General features: G+C 40.0%; 1 protein-coding gene across 3 annotated transcripts in view; it reads left to right on the forward strand.

The window, feature by feature from the left end:
- The window catches only part of CUNH9orf85 (chromosome unknown C9orf85 homolog), a 53,192-nt gene extending 39,971 nt beyond the window's left edge, over positions 1-13,221 (forward strand). The window contains exons 3-4 of one of the 3 annotated variants that reach the window (XM_010638455.3): positions 11,014-11,127; positions 12,665-13,221. In XM_010638455.3, coding sequence (XP_010636757.1) covers positions 11,014-11,127; positions 12,665-12,803 — 253 coding nt within the window. In that variant the 3' untranslated portion in view covers positions 12,804-13,221. Of the gene's footprint in view, positions 1-3,163; positions 3,230-11,013; positions 11,128-12,664 lie in introns of those variants that run through there. The other 2 variants (XM_033757681.1, XM_033757680.1) reach the window with 2 other exon arrangements.
- The last annotated feature ends 2,437 nt before the right edge of the window (positions 13,222-15,658 follow it).

Here is a 15,658-nt window from a genome sequence, read left to right on the forward strand (position 1 = left end):
CAGTCTCTCCTTGCGTACTTGTGTATGGTGTCTATGTAGTTAGCTGATCTGGCTGTGCTTTTCAGTTCCAGTGTTTCTTCCAACAGGCTGAGGTTCTGAAGGATAAACAGGGATAGGAGAGTTGTGTCACCACATGCCAGGAATATTAAAGTATCTGGAGTAGATTTTGATGAGTGCAGCAACCTTTGGTTTAAAGGTGCTCTCCTTAAATAATATTAATTTTCGTTCTTTTTTCTAAACTTCTTGGGCGTAGATGAACATTTGGTACTCATTTAAGAACTATTCTAGGGCTGGGGATTTAGCTCAGTGATTCTGCTGCCTGCCTTGCAAGCTCAAGGACCCAAGTTCAATACCTGGTACCAAAATTAAAAAAAAAAAAAAAAAGAACTATTCTAATCCACTCTAAAACTGCATTAAGGAGACAGATTAACCTCTTCCCTTTCAAATAAACAATCCAGGGACACAAGGAAGTGATTTGTAACTACTTGTACCCCAGAAACTAGAGATTATAGTAGAGATCTGTTTTCTTATTTATAAGTAGCACATACACCTTAATGTGTTTATAATCTTCTGTGCTGAGCAGAGATTACTGAGAACCACAGCAGGAAGTGTGACAGGGAGACACCAGCAGTGCTGAGTTTCTATTTGTGCACCACAGGGTGGGGTGCCGCTGTTACAGAGCACCCAGTCATCATATGTGAGAATCCAAGGGTGGAGCCAAATTATGGTAAAGGTCAAGGGCGATCACCAGGAGAGAAGGCAGTACCAGAAAAGGTGTAGCAGATCCTAATGTATTTTATGTCTGTTCTAGTGCCAGACCTAAGAGTAAAATACAAAAATGTACCTTCCCTGTAGATCTTCCTACTTCTATGTTTAATTCAGTGATATAAAAAAAAAAAAACATTGTTACTATTAAAACAGTCTAAAAATCTTAATGGCTGTGTGGTGTTTGTTTGTTTGGTTTTTTGATGGGGGGTTGAAGTCAGAACCTTGCACAGCAGGTGGTGGAACCACTGAGCTAAATCCCTAGCCCCTGTTTTATTTTGTTTTGAGACAGGGTCTCGCTATGTAATTTAGGCTGGTCTTGAGCCTATTACATAGTCCAGACTGGCCTAGAACTCCTGGGGATCTTCCTGCCTCAGCCTCCTGGTTGCTGGGATTATAAACAGGCTGGTCAACCACACCCAGCCCAGGTTTTGGGTTTTTAACTAAGAGTTTGTGGAAGTGATGGATACAGTGATGACTGACTGGTAACATTTAGAGCCACTGTTCTTCCTGGCAAGGTGTCAGCACTTTTAGTATCCATTATAAGGAATAAAACTCAGGAATTAAGATCACTTCAGAGATTATATGACGGACATGTCAAAGCTGGACTAGAAGAATCTTGCTCTCCTGTTTCCCAAATGATTCTCTCCTGTTTTATTTTCAAAATAATACATTCCAGATCTTACAGAGGCTCCTTGAAAACCAGATTTTCACTCTGATTTTATCCTTAAATATATAGTGAACATTTATTAGCTTTTCTTAATTTTTCTTTTCTCTTGTGTTTTTCATTGTTAAAAAAAAAAAGATAACCAAATTTTAAAGACGTATTACTCTCTCCTTTGTCAGTAAACATAGTTTACAGGAGTAATCTGTGCTTTTATTTGACCATATTTTCCATTAAAAATGATCACTGTGGGCCAGGGATTTAGCTTAGTGGTGCCGCTGCTATGTTCCAAGATACTTTATAGGTTTTTTAATAACTTCAAACCCATATCTCTCCCTAAAATGATATCTAAACCAGTCTAAGATAATACTCTTTGACGGGTAAATGGGTATTGAGGTGAAAAAAAATATCGAAACTATTACTTTCAGGTCTTGTGCTGTACCCCGTGAGAGCATAAAGACTGAATTAAAAGTTTTGAAAGAAAAGGCACTGAAGTCTCACTTTTGTGACAGAGGAGTTTTTAAGTAGAAGGCTGTAAAGTTCTAAAAATCCTACAGTTCATACTTTCACAAACATCAACATTTGTAAAAAAAAAAAAAGGTCATTTTAGCTGTTTCTGTCTTTGCTTTAAAATAGGTATGTTTATATTCAGAGTGACTACCCTGACAAAGCCTGATTTTCAGAGGGTATTTTAATTTAATTGCTTTGCAGTGGAATTCATTCTTGTCTCAGAACTGGCCTAGGTAGTCTTAACTGTTCTTGGGAAGACCGAAACATACCCCTTTGGTTTTCCAGGCAATGTTATTGTGATGTAGATCAAAATTTCTCCAATGATTGTAAGCCTGTGAACTTCTTGAATTTAAAAGGTAGATTCTGGAGACTTTCCCCAAGATTTGTGTTATGTAAATAATGCTCTGCGCCCAGAAATCTGCATTTTAATAAGCTACATAGGTACATATTTGATTCTTTAAGGAGTCATTATTCTTGGGAGTGGGGCACAAGGGAATCAGAACTTTTTGACTCTAGTCCTAACAACATACCCATTTAAATTCTCTTTTACTTGTAAATTTTAACTGACAGTTCTGTGTATACAGTTTTATCCCCAATTTAGCAATTTAAAAATTTAAGGATTTGTTTACCCAGGATTTTTAACATAAAACAAAACATTCTGATTTCCTTAAAAGTCTCAGATGAGGGCCAGGGATTTAGCTCAGAGGTTCCACCCCCTGCCTTGCAAGCACAGGGACCCGAGTTAGATTCCCCATACCAAAAAAAAAAAAAAGTCTCACATGAATCTGATTAAGAATTTTTTAAAACATTAATTTAAAACTTTTAAAAATTAAAGCCAGAAAACATTGTAAAAATTTTCCTAAACCATTTGAATTATTAGAATTTTATTCCATGTATATTCTAATGGCATAAAGATTTTCAATGTATTTTTTACTATAGAACAATTAAATGCTTTTGGAGTGATAAAACACAAGCATACCAAAATAATCTAACACAGATACTTTAATTATTTTGACTTACACATGTCAAAGAGTTTTTGCTTTTTTTCCCTGTAAATGTTAATTTATATGTCTCCGTTTGGGATCTGGTATAATTCGTCCTTTTTAGTATTTAGTTTAAAAAATACATAGATTTGTGAGACCAACATCACCATCATGATATAAAACATTTCCATTACCCAAGACATTTTATTGTAGCTACATAAGTTAATTAGATATCTTGTAGGCAGGTAAACAGGACCAGTCCATGAGGACCCAACATGGAGGACCATCAAGACACATGCAAAAGAAGGTAAGTTACTATACCCTTGTGCTTCCCCTAAGTATGAATAGCAGTACTTGGTATTCTAAATAGGTATCTGTCACCTGGATGGGGGACCAAGATCCTACCCACTCCTTCCTCAAAAGTTCCCTGACTAAAATCCTTGTAAGCTTGCTACAAGACTTGCTTCCTGATTTGATCCCCATTTAATGGACACTACCTAAGTGACTCTACTTGTCATCATCTTATTGGTTGATTATAGTTTTGTCCCACCTTGATACCCACCTCACCTCTTAGCTTTGTCCCATAAAACATCTTTGAGAAGTTGGGTAAGGAGGCAACCCATTTCCCAGTCCCTATTAGGCAGAAGCTGTCTTTCTGTCAGTATTCTTATCTTAACCTCTTTGTTCCCAGAATTCATTCTTTGATTTCAGGGAGTACGAACTCCAGTTTTGGGTATTTAGCAGTTTGGGAGCTGCATATATCCCCCCATATCAATTTCTTCATCTAATTTTATAATCATTGCTACTCCCTGCCAGCCCTGCCCAATCACTGATCTATTTTTACTCCTACACTTTGTGGGAGGGGGTGCTGGGGATAGAACTCAGAACCTCGTGCTCAACAGGCAGGAGCTGTGCCAATGAGCAATATCCCAGGCCTATTTTTTAAAATACCTTGTCTTAGGGGCTGGGAATTAAGCTCAGTGGTTTTACTGCCTGCCTCACAAGCACAAGGTCCTAAGTTCAAACCCCTGTACCCCTCCCCAATTTTTCCTTTCTTAAATGTCATACATGTAATCATATAGTATGTAAAATTTTGAGTAAGCTTCTTTAACTTAACATAGTGAATCTGAGATCTATATGGTGTGAGTCAGTATGTAGGTCCTTTTTTATTGGCAACTAGTATTCCATTTTATAAAGTTGGGGACATTTGGGTTTTGCTAACTATATTATGCTGCTATGAACATTCATGTACAGGACTTTGTATGAACATAGCTTTTTTTTTTTTTTCTCTCGAAATAGTAGTGAAATTGATAGGTTGTGTCTTAACGGTGTTACGTACTTTTTACATTCTCATCAGCAGTGTAGGGGAGTTCTGGACTTTCTACGTCTTGATAACCACTGAGGATTGTCAAGTTTTGCCTTTCATTTTTTAATTTTCAGTTATCTTTTTATTCTGTTTTGGCCATATCACTAGTTATGCTAAGCATCTTTTCATGAGCTCATTTTGCATCTTTACTCATTGGTGAAGTTTCTTTAACATCTTTAGCTTTTTTTTTTTGTATTGAGGTTCAAGCCCCAAGAACTTGCACTTGTGAAGTAAATGCTTTAACACAGCTATATCCCCAGCCCAATCAATACAGGTGAAATATAACTCCTAACCTGCTACATGTGCAGTGTTTAGTTCATGCCCCCCAAAATCAAAGGAATTCCAACACAGTGGAGGTTAAGAGTAGGAAAGATTTATTGAGAGAGAGCTCCTGAGAGACAGAATGGGTTTCCACTGAGGCATTGTCAAGGATAATTTATACAGCAAAATCACAGAGCAGGTGGTATAGGGGAAAGAGATGTAACTCCCAAACCTGCTAATTTCTGAAACACGAGTTCGTGTTCTCTAAAATTGAAGAATGAATTCTAGGATCAACGGAGGTTAAGAGTAGGAAAAATTTATTGAGGAAAAGAAGCTTCTAAGAGAGACAGAAGGGATGCCGGAAAGTGCCCACTCGCCACAATTTTCAGACATGTTTTATTCAGCAAAGCTATGTGGTGAGGTGGATACAAAATGGGATTAAAATATAAGACCCAATGGAAAATTATGAGGTGGGGCAAAACCATGACCAACCAGTAAGATTACAAGTACAGTCACCCAGGTAATACTGATTAAATGGGGGTCAATTGGGGGAGAAAATCACATAGCAAGTTTACTAGGCTTTTCAGTAAGGCTGGGGGTCAAGGGTATTTCCTGGGTTAAGACCTTGGCCCCCTACCCAGGTGATTGAAACCTATTCAGAATACCAATCACTGCTGTTCATCCCCAGAGGAAGCACAAAGGCATAGTAAGTAGTTCCTCTCTTACAATTCTGACCTTCAGTGAACATGTCTTGATTGTCCTCCATGTTGGCTCCTTGATGGTGGCCCTGTCTAACTGCCTACAAGATATCTAATTAACTTACCTATCTGCAATACAGGTACAAGATGGGTCAAACTACAATCAACCTTTAGGATTACAAGTATAGCTGCTTAGCCGGGTGTGGTGGCGCATGCCTGTAATCCCAGCACTCAGGAGGCTAAGGCAGGAGGATCACTGTGAGTTCTAGACCAGCCTGGGCTGCATAATGAGTTCCAGGTCAGTCTCAACTATGTAGTAGAGCTGCTTAGCTAATATTGATCCAGTAGAGAAGTGGAGTCACATAGGAAGGCTGCATGGAAAGAACAAAGGCTGTTTTGGGAAGGGATGGGTTTGGATACTCTGGTCACCAACCTGGGCAACTGATGCCTATCTGGACCTATCTAGCCAGGTGGTGCTGTCATAATTCCTAACTACTGTTTATCTCTTAGGGAGGCATGCAGGCCTGGCCACTGCATCTTTATCTAGAGACCTAGTCTTCAGATGTGCCTCCCCCCACAATTCTGATGTCCTTTTCTCTTGACTTACTTAGCTGCGTATTTCTATCTAACTTAGCTGCCTGTACCACTATTCCTAAGTTTTGACTGTTCTTTGTATATTTACTGATATAAATCGGATCTGAGTTTGATAATAGGGTATATGATGTAGCTCCTCCAAATAACCAAAATAATGTAAGGGAAATATTATATCTCAGCCTGCTAGATATCCATAATACTGAGTTTGTGTTCTCTAACATTGAAGAATGAATTTTAGGAACAACAGAGGTTAAGAGTAGAAAGAATTTATTGAGGAAAAGATAGCATTTTCTAAAAGAGACAGAAGGGAGACCAGAAAGTGCGTTGCCCACCCACCCCACCTCTCAAAGGTGTTTTATTTACCAAAGCCACACAAAACTCTAGTCAATTAATACAAGCATAGCCATTTTGGTAACATTGATCCAGTGGGAAATCACAAGGTGGGCCAAAACTATGGTCACCTAATAAGATTACAGCTCATATAGTCCCTTAGATAATATGGATTAAATGAAGGATCCAAAGGGGAAGCAAGTCTCATAGCAAGCATACAGGGGTGAAGAAGATGTCCCTAAAGGTATGCATCTCCACCCAAGGTGTCAGATACCTATTTAGAATATCAGTTGTCGGGCCAGGGAATTAGCTCAGTGGCACCATGCCTGCCTCTTGAGCACAAGGTCCTGAGTTCCATCCCCAGAACCGAGATTGATATCCATCCCTAGGGGAAGTGTGTGGACATAGTTCTTTTTTTAATCCTGGTCTTTAGTAAATGAGCCGCAGGCCACAGTTCTCTTCTGTGCTGAGAGCCTGGCACTACCTAATTGCCTTGCACTATTTTCTAACTCTACAGTAAATTTTCCAAATTTATTCTGCCAATCTTTGGCTGCTTTTTCTTAGTGTCATTTGTCCTTTTTTTCTTTTAACATGTTTTGTTACCTGCTAGCGTGGCCTTTGCAGTTATAATGAAATACTAAAGCCACAGTATGAATTTTCAGCAGAAAGTAAGATTGAAGATGGGAAAAGGATTTGAGCTTGAGTAGGTAGAAGAGACATAACTCTGATAGAGTCTGATTGATGCATTAGGAAAGCAGAGGGCCAGTTTTACCCATTGCCTGGTCAGGATCATCATCTTATTATAGACAGCTAAGTTAATTAGATGAGTTACAGGCAGTTAGACTGGACCAGGCCCTCCTGGGAGTCAGTACAGAAGACAACTGAGGCCGGTTCACTCCAGGCCAAGACTCAAAAAGACAGTACTACACATCCCTCCCCAGAGATGAATAGCAGTGATTGATATTCTAAATAGGCATCAGTCACCTTAGATGGGGACAGGAACCTTCTAGCCCATTCCTTCCTGGAAATCCTAATTCCGTGCATGCTTGCTACATAACTCCCTTCCTCATTTGATCCCTCATTTAATCAGTATCACCTGTACTTGTCATCTTATTGGTTGGTCATAGTTTTGTCCTACTTTGTATCCACCTCATCTCAGGGCTCTGCTCCATAAGAACCCCCTGAGAAATGGGATCCAGGCTTTCCAGGTATCCCCTCCTGTCCCTCTCAGGAAGGAGCTGTCTTTCTTGTTTTGTTTTGTTTTTGAGACAGGGTCTCACTATGTAGTTGAGACTGACCTGGAACTCACTATGTAGCCCAGGCTGGTCTCAAACTCACAGCGGTCCTCCTGCCTCAGCCTCCCGAGTGCTGGGATTACAGGCATGCACGACCACACCTGGCAGGCAGAAACTATTTTTCCCTCAATAAATATTCCCTGCTCTTTACCTCCATTGTTCTTAGAATCTGTTCTTCGATTTTAGAGAACACAGACTCAGCATTTCAGTTATCTAGCAGGTTGGGAGTTATAATATTTCCCTTATTTGGATTATTTACATTATTTGGATCCCCCATACCAGTCTGTTTTAGTTTTGTAGCTCTGACGGAATCTTCACAGCTTAAGGGGCAGTTTAGTTCCCATGAGAGGAATTTTCATGACCGGGCAGACTCAGTCATGAGGCTCTGCTGGAATCTAAGGTGACCATAGGCTGAAGGCAATGGAGATTTGAAGAGTTATTACTAAGTAAGTTTTGTGCCAATAAATTCTGATTTGCCAACTTTTAGAAGGATGCTGCTTAGATGACTATAACGTTTCTGCATGCAGAGCCAAGAAGGCTTTGACCCAGAGCTTTAGAAAATTAAAGTCAGACTTTGTTCTGCTTTTAGTTACCTACCGGACATGTATAGGCCCACGTGAAGCATCATAGTTTTTAGCAAAAGAACACTTTAAAATCTCTATCTTAGAAGAAAATACAAACCATACTTTTAATAAACCACAAGTTAAGACCCCAGAAGTTTGTCCTCTGTCCCGAGAGCTGTCTCTCACTGTGTCACCACTGTCACTTCTCTGTGTTGCTCAGCCGGTCTTGAACTCAGAGACTCAATCGAGTGTAAGTTCCTCTTTTTTGTTTTTGTTTTTTTTCCCCTCATTGAGTTCATTGGTACATTTTAGGTATACAGTACAGTTACATACATTAATGGGTAGTGTAAGTTACTTGGAAGAGGAAAGACCTTTAATTATGATGAAGTCCATCTACTTATGATTTGAGGTCATGTATTATTGTAGCTAAGAAATCTGGTCACAAATAGTTTTTCCTATTTTCTTCTAGAAGCTATATAACTCTTAATTTTAGGGTTTGGAGTGTTTGAAAATGAATTGGCTACATAGGCGGTGTGCATCTGTTTCTCCTGTCTGTACCCCTCCAGTAATAGCCCAGTGCTATATCTTAGTTATTGAAATGTTTTGGTAATCATGAAATTGTGTATCGAGAGGCCTCCAGCTTTGTCTTTCTCAGAATTGTTTTGGGTCTTATAGTCACATTGTTAATCAGAAATAATATTTGAAAGTAATCACTTTTTCTAAGCAGTGAGTCTCAACAGTGAGCTTAAAGTATTCAGAAAGCTATGTCATAAATATACGTGCTGTTAAGCAGGTGGCATCACAATCCCTTACTTAAAATTATACTGTAAAGCTACAGTGATTAAAACAAGATGTTACTGGCACAAAAACAGGCATGTGGATCAGTGGAACAGAACTGAAGAAGCAGAAACAACCCCAGGAGGCCAAAAACATTGGAAGAAAATTGGCCTCTTTAATAAATGGTGCTGGGAAAATTGGATGCCTCACCACGTACTAAAATAAAATAAAAGTGTTAACCCAGGTCCGGTTCCACTTAGCATAGGAAGAGTAGATTTAGTTTGATTCTTAGGGATCTAGGAATTGGGGAATGGTAAATGGCATTGACTTCAACTTTAAGAAGTCACCAGCTGCATTAGCCCTCGTGCAAGAGTTAGCCTGTCCTTTGAAGCTTTGAACAGAGGCACTGGCTTCTCTCCAGCTGTGAAAGTTCTAGATGGCATCTTCTGCGCCTGCACTGCAGGTGTGGTGGTTAGTGTAGGCGCCTTCATCCGTCACCTTAGCAAGGGCCTCTTCGCAGTGCTGCGGCTTCGCCTTGCACTTTGATGCTATGGAGACAGCTTCTGTAGTTTCAAGAGCCAGCCTCTGTCTGCTAGCCTCCCGCCTTGCTTCTGCAGCTTCCTCACCCCTCTCAGCCTTCATAGAACTGAAGCAAGTGAGGGACTTGCTCGGGGGAAGGCCTCGGCTTTAGGCACTGTTACGACTGGTGTGATCTTCTCTCCTTTTCAGCAAGAAGGCTGTTTTCCTTTCCAGCCATTCCCAAGAGTAGCAATTTTAATTTTCTTTAAGAACTGTTCCTTCCCATCCACAACTTGGCCTTTGAATTGGATTTCATCCAATCCCAGCTTTTGACATGCTTTCCTTGCTAAATTTAATCATTTCTAGTTTTTCATTTAAAATAAGCCATCCATTACTTTTCCTTTCACCTCAACATTTAGATGCCATTGTAGGGTTATTGATTGGCCTTATTTCGGTAATATTGTGTCCCCGGCAAGTGGGAGACCTGGCAGAAGGGAGACAGACAGGAAACAGCTGGGCAGTAGAGCAATCAGAACAGACAGCATTTACCAGTGAAGTTTGCTGCTCGCTCTATATGGGCACAGTTCATGACACTCCAAAATAATAGTAATAGTAACATCAGAGATCCCCAGAACTGATGGATTAATAAAAAAACTTTGAAATATTGTGAGAATTACCAAAATGTGACAGGGAGACAAGAAGTGAGTACATGGTAGGAAAAAAGCACTGATAGACTTGTTGACCCCAGGCTGCCACAGTCCTTCAGATTGTCAAAAACAGTATCTGTGGGCCGGGATTTAGCTCAGTGGTTCCACCGCCTGCCTTGCAAGCACAAGGTCCTAAGTTCAATCCCCAGTACCAAAAAAAAAAAAAATCTGTGAAGTACATTGAAATGAAGCACAATAAAACAAGGTATGCTTATATAAACTCTGGGGTTATCCCCTCAATTTCTGGGGGGAGAAAAAGCCAACTGGAATTGTAAGAGATTGCACTGAATCCATCAGCTTGGGGAGTATTGCCATCTTGTCAGTATTAAATACTCCAGAGCACAAACACAAGGTATCTTTCCATGTGATTGGTATTTAGTTTCTTTCAGTGATGTTTCACAGCCATGTTTAGCACACTGATCTTAAACTTTCTTGTTAAATTTATTGCTAGGCATTTTTTTCTTTTTTGGCTTGTTTGTTGCTAGTGTGTAGAAAAATAATTGATTTAAGTCTATTAATCTTGTTTTGACATGTTTTGATGACACTTGAAAAGCTTTAAGGGCCAGGGATTTAGCTCAGTGGTTCCGCTGCCTGCTTTGCAAGCATACGGACCAGAGTTCAATCCCCAGTACCAAAAAAAAAAAACTTTAAGAAATTAACCAGCCATGGTGCCTCACACCTGTAATCCCAGTACTTGGGAGGCTGAGGCAGGAGGATTGCAGCAAGTTCAAGACCAGCCTACGCTGCACAATGAGACCATGTCTCAAAAGAACCAAAAAAAAATTTTTTTAAAGCTTTAATAAATTAAATGAACACCAAGAATTATAGTTTTGTAGCTGTAAATTGTCATCTAGAAAGTAACATGAGATAAATAACTAAGTTCAAAATCTAGGAGATTTGAGTTTTAGGTTTTTCTCCTGTATATTTAGACACACTCCCGTATTTTGTCAAATCTTTAAATAATTTTTCTTCTACTTTTAGCGTTAAGTGTTTACAGAAGACCGTGAAGGATTCTTACCACACAATGTGCAGACCATGTGCCTATCAACTTGAAGTTTGTGCAAAATGTGGAAAGAAAGAAGACATTGTTATTCCGTGAGTATTTCCATTTACACTCAGAGTTTACTCTTAGTAATTGATATATACACTCCCCCACCAGCAGGAATCGAACTCAGGACCTTCTGTTTGTGAGAAAGGCAGATGAGATGCTGCTGAGCTAAATCCCCAGCCCTATATGCACTTTTTTTTTTAATGAGACATCAGTAATTCAGTCTGAGGTTGTGGTTTATCACACTAATTTAGGCTTTTTCCCCCCACTTAATAAGGAGAAAGTCATAGTTTTGTTAAATGTTTCTATATTACAATAAAAGTAACACTGTTTTTGAGAACATCAAATATTTGGTAATAGGGCCAGCAATTTAGCTTAATGGCAACATATTGCCTTGCAAGCACAAGGTTCTGCATTTGAGGAGAAGAAAAATTAGCCATGAGTTTCACATTCATTACAAAAGAATTAAATGTTATATAGCAACTTTCTCTTAATGGACATCTGTCCTCCATCATGTGTCATCATCCGTGTGTGTGTGTGTGTGTGTGTGTGTGTGTGTGTGTGTGTCCGCGCCTTTACCAGAGATCAAGCTCAGGACCTTGCACTTGCCAGGCAGTCACGGCATCACTGAGCTACATCCCTGGCCCTGAGTCTCCTTTAATATTTTAATTAGTAGAATCTTGAATTTAGTTAATTTTGAAAGATCTTTTTCTTTGTGCTTATTTCATTTGGCTCCTCCTCAGAAATACAGTAGTAAAGCTAGGCATGGTGGCACATACCTGTCGTCCTAGCACTCGGGGAGGCTGAGGCAAGAGGATCAAAGCTCAGTGGTCCCACCACCTGTCTCACAAGCGCAGGGTCCTGAGTTCAATCCCTGGTACCCAAAGAAAGTTCAACCCCAGCCCAGGCAACTTAGGAGACCAGATGGGAAGATTGAGGCGTAATTGGCCCTTTGGTGAGCACTAAGAAGAAAGGGCATGCAAGGTGTTGACACACTTGGAGGGAAAAATAAAAACACCTGAGATTCTGTTGTTAACCTGGACAAGTACCATGGAGGGAGGGAGATAGATGAATCCTATGGAACTCTAGTTGCTTGTACCCATGTCTGAATGAATAAAGCCAAGGTGTACCAGTTACTTGGGGCTCTATGTCTAAGGGAAACATGAGCCCCTGGCCCACCAGACTTTAACCTGTTTCTGTGTCTCTACTTTTCATCTTTGTCACCCGTTGGTCAAGTTTGAACTCATAGGCTGGTTTCTACACTGAGATCTTGTCTCAAAATTAAAAATAAAAGAGCCGGGGATATAGCTCAGGATAAAGGCCCTGGGTTCAAGGCCCAGTACTCCCGTGATACCTCCTCCCACACACACACACACACATATACTGAAAAGAAAAAAGTAGAGTGGTGAAGGTCTGTTCAACCTATGTGATTAAATATTGAAAGCCTGGGGCCAGGGATTTAGCTCAGTGGTGCTGCCACCTGTCTTGCAAGCACAAGGTCCCAAGTTCAATCCCCAGTACCAAAAATAAATAAATATATATATATTGCCTGGAAAATAAAAAATTTTTTTCTTTCATCTTTAGGTTTAATAAAGACCCAGAAAATCCTGAAACTAATCAAAGATCCAGTCATAGAAGGAGCTGCGAAAGGAATGAAGAAAGTGATGATGACGTAGATTTTGATAATGATTTAGATGACAAAAGTGATAATCAAGTGGATTAATGTACATTAAAAGTCAGTCAGAGAATGTGAAATTCTGATCACTTTTTGCCTTTGACAGTGTCACACAAAATAATACCGTTAAATTCCAATGAGGAAGTCAGAAAAAAGCTATAGAAAATAGGCAAAAGTCGCAAATGAACAATATGAATTAGGCATCATATTTACATAATTGTAAAACTTTTATCTAGAGCTGTCTTAAAGACAAAATTTTAAATTGCACATACTAGGATGCCTGCCAAAAAGCAGATAAAATCAGGTTGTCATGCTGCAGTTCATGGAAATTACTTAGAAGAATGTATTACTTACTATCAACTTTAATAAGATTCAGAATTCATGCTTGTAAAAGAACTATCTAGGCCAGGTGTGGTGGCGCACACCTGTAATCCCAGCACTCTGGGAGGCTGAGTCAGGAGGATTGCTGCAAGTTCATTGACAACCTGGGCTACATAGCGAGTTCAAGGCCAGCCTGAACTATAGAGCAAGACCCTGTCTCAAAACAAAAAACTAGGGCTAGGGATTTAGCTCAGTGGTGCTGCTGCCTGCCTCACAAGCGCAAGGTCCTAAGTTCGATCCCTGGTACCAAAACAAAACAAAATAAAAACTACCTAATGTAAAACTAAGAGTCATGATTTTAATTAGCCTTAAAACATTAGTCCATGGAAAGTACTTTTTTTTTTTTGGTACCGGGGGTCGAACTTGGGACCTTGAGCTTTGCGAGCCAGGTGGTGGAACCACTGGGCTAAATCCCTAGCCAATAAAGTATCTTTTAATGAGTGATCCTCAAGTACAGGAGGATCCACTCAGCCAAAGCCCCATTAAACTTTATTTGTTACAAAGCAAAAAGTTTATCTTTAAATATAATGTTTATCAAATGTATAGCAGTTTTTTGTCTTTACATCTTCTTGTGAAATATACATCTAAAAATGCATAGCATTTATGTATATATAGTTTCATACACAATTATAAAGGAAATATATGACATTGACACGTGGAGAGAGAAACCGCCAGCACCAGAAGCTCCCTCCAAGGTTCTCCACCGTCACTGGTTCGTCCTTCTCCCCTTGTCTGCCCTGTGCCAGATTTTGACGATTATTTTCTTTATCATTTAGTGCCCGAACTACTCCAAAACAGTTTGCTATTCACTTCAATTCCCAGTTGTTAGCATTTTATCTTTTGTTGTTGTTGTTCTTGTTTGGTTTTTTGGTACCAGAGAACGAACTTGGGACCTTGTGCTTGCAAGGAAGGCACGGTGCCACTGAGCTCAATCCTGGCCCTGTCTTGTTTTCTTTATGTCCCTATAAATGAGTATTTTATATGCTGAACTGTTTAAAGCATTGGCTTTGAAATTTATTTGAACAGACTTACACTCTGTATATTATTTTGTCTCTTTTTTCATTTTTATAAAGTTTGGCAGATTGACCCATTTTTTTATTAAAAGCTGTATTATTTTATATTACTGTGTATCAGATTTTTTTCTGTTACAGACAGTACTGGCATGAACATTTTCTGAGTCTCTTGGTACATGTGCATTTTTGTCAGACACCTGTTACTGGTAGAGGGAATTGGGTATATGCAGCTTCAGTTTTGCTGTGTAGTATGCAGTTACTAGGTCAGGAATGTTGTTAATATATAAGTGGTGGTTACATTGCCTTTTTAAGTAATGTGAGATAAGCAGCAGTGTTCCACATACTACACAGTAGTTACCAGAGGTAGTGTTATGCCCCTCCCTCCTAGAAACACCTTCCAGCCTCAGTGCTCTACAGAGAAGTGCTCTGCATGGTGCATGTGGACCCGTTAAAGTAGGAAAAGAAGATGCCATGCAGAGTGTGGAGGGTGGGCTGGTGAACAGGCTCATGGCAGCCACAAGCTTTATCATCCCATCCTCCTCACCCCCCACCCCATCTAATCCGTCCCATCAGAAACCCACTTGATCATGTGCCAGATTGGTATCAGGCACGGGCCTCGTCTTGCTCTTATACCAGAAGACTTGAAGGCAGCCATCCTGGTTGGTGTCAGGTGCAGGGCTTGGAAGCTTGTTTTGAGCACCACCAAGGAAACCAAGTAGTTAGCAGTGTAGAACAGGAACCAAGAAAGGCTGTCCTGGAAGCCAGTGGCACACAGGTTGAACACGCACTTTATCCTGGTGCTGCTCTAAACTGAGCCCTTTACACAATGGGCTCACTGAATGTTCATTAGTGCCTTGTGTGGTGGTAACTGTCATCCATATTTACCAATGAAAAGTTGAGGTTAAGGGTCTGGAGTTTAGCTCAGTGGTGCCTCCACCTTCCTCACAAGCGCAAAGACCCAAGTTCAATCCCCAGTACAAAAAAAAAAATTGAGGTTAAATAATTTTACACAGAGCCAATAAGCTTTAAGCCAAGGATTTGACTCTGTACCATCACCTGATTCCATCCCGTACCACCGTGTAACCCCTTCTGCACATTATTAGTGTGAGTATATACATGTGAGAATAGTATGTGAGTTAGGGTTAGGACAAGGCTGCTGTTATCCTTAGACCACTCCAGGGCTCTGGTGACAGCCCATCTGCCGTGCTTTCATATTATCCTCCATTATTTCAGGCAACTGAACGTTTTTCTAAGCACCACTGCCACCACCACCACTGCCACCCCTTCCAAGTCCCAAGCGTTATTGCTTCAGGTATAGATCCATTACTGATACATCTGAATTCAATATACTGCCTTATACTTTCCCATACTTCCTACAACATATGAACTAATACCTGTAATCTTTCCAATTAGGTTGTGTCGATTTATTTTGAGGCTTCCTTACCTAAAGAAAATAATACAAGTGTTTGCAGGCAGTTCTAGATATATAGTATAATAGTTGTACTGGGA

This window comes from Fukomys damarensis, unplaced genomic scaffold, assembly GCF_012274545.1.
Source record: "Fukomys damarensis isolate Sample0158 unplaced genomic scaffold, DMR_v1.0_HiC HiC_scaffold_31, whole genome shotgun sequence".
NCBI classification, from domain to species: domain Eukaryota; kingdom Metazoa; phylum Chordata; class Mammalia; order Rodentia; family Bathyergidae; genus Fukomys; species Fukomys damarensis.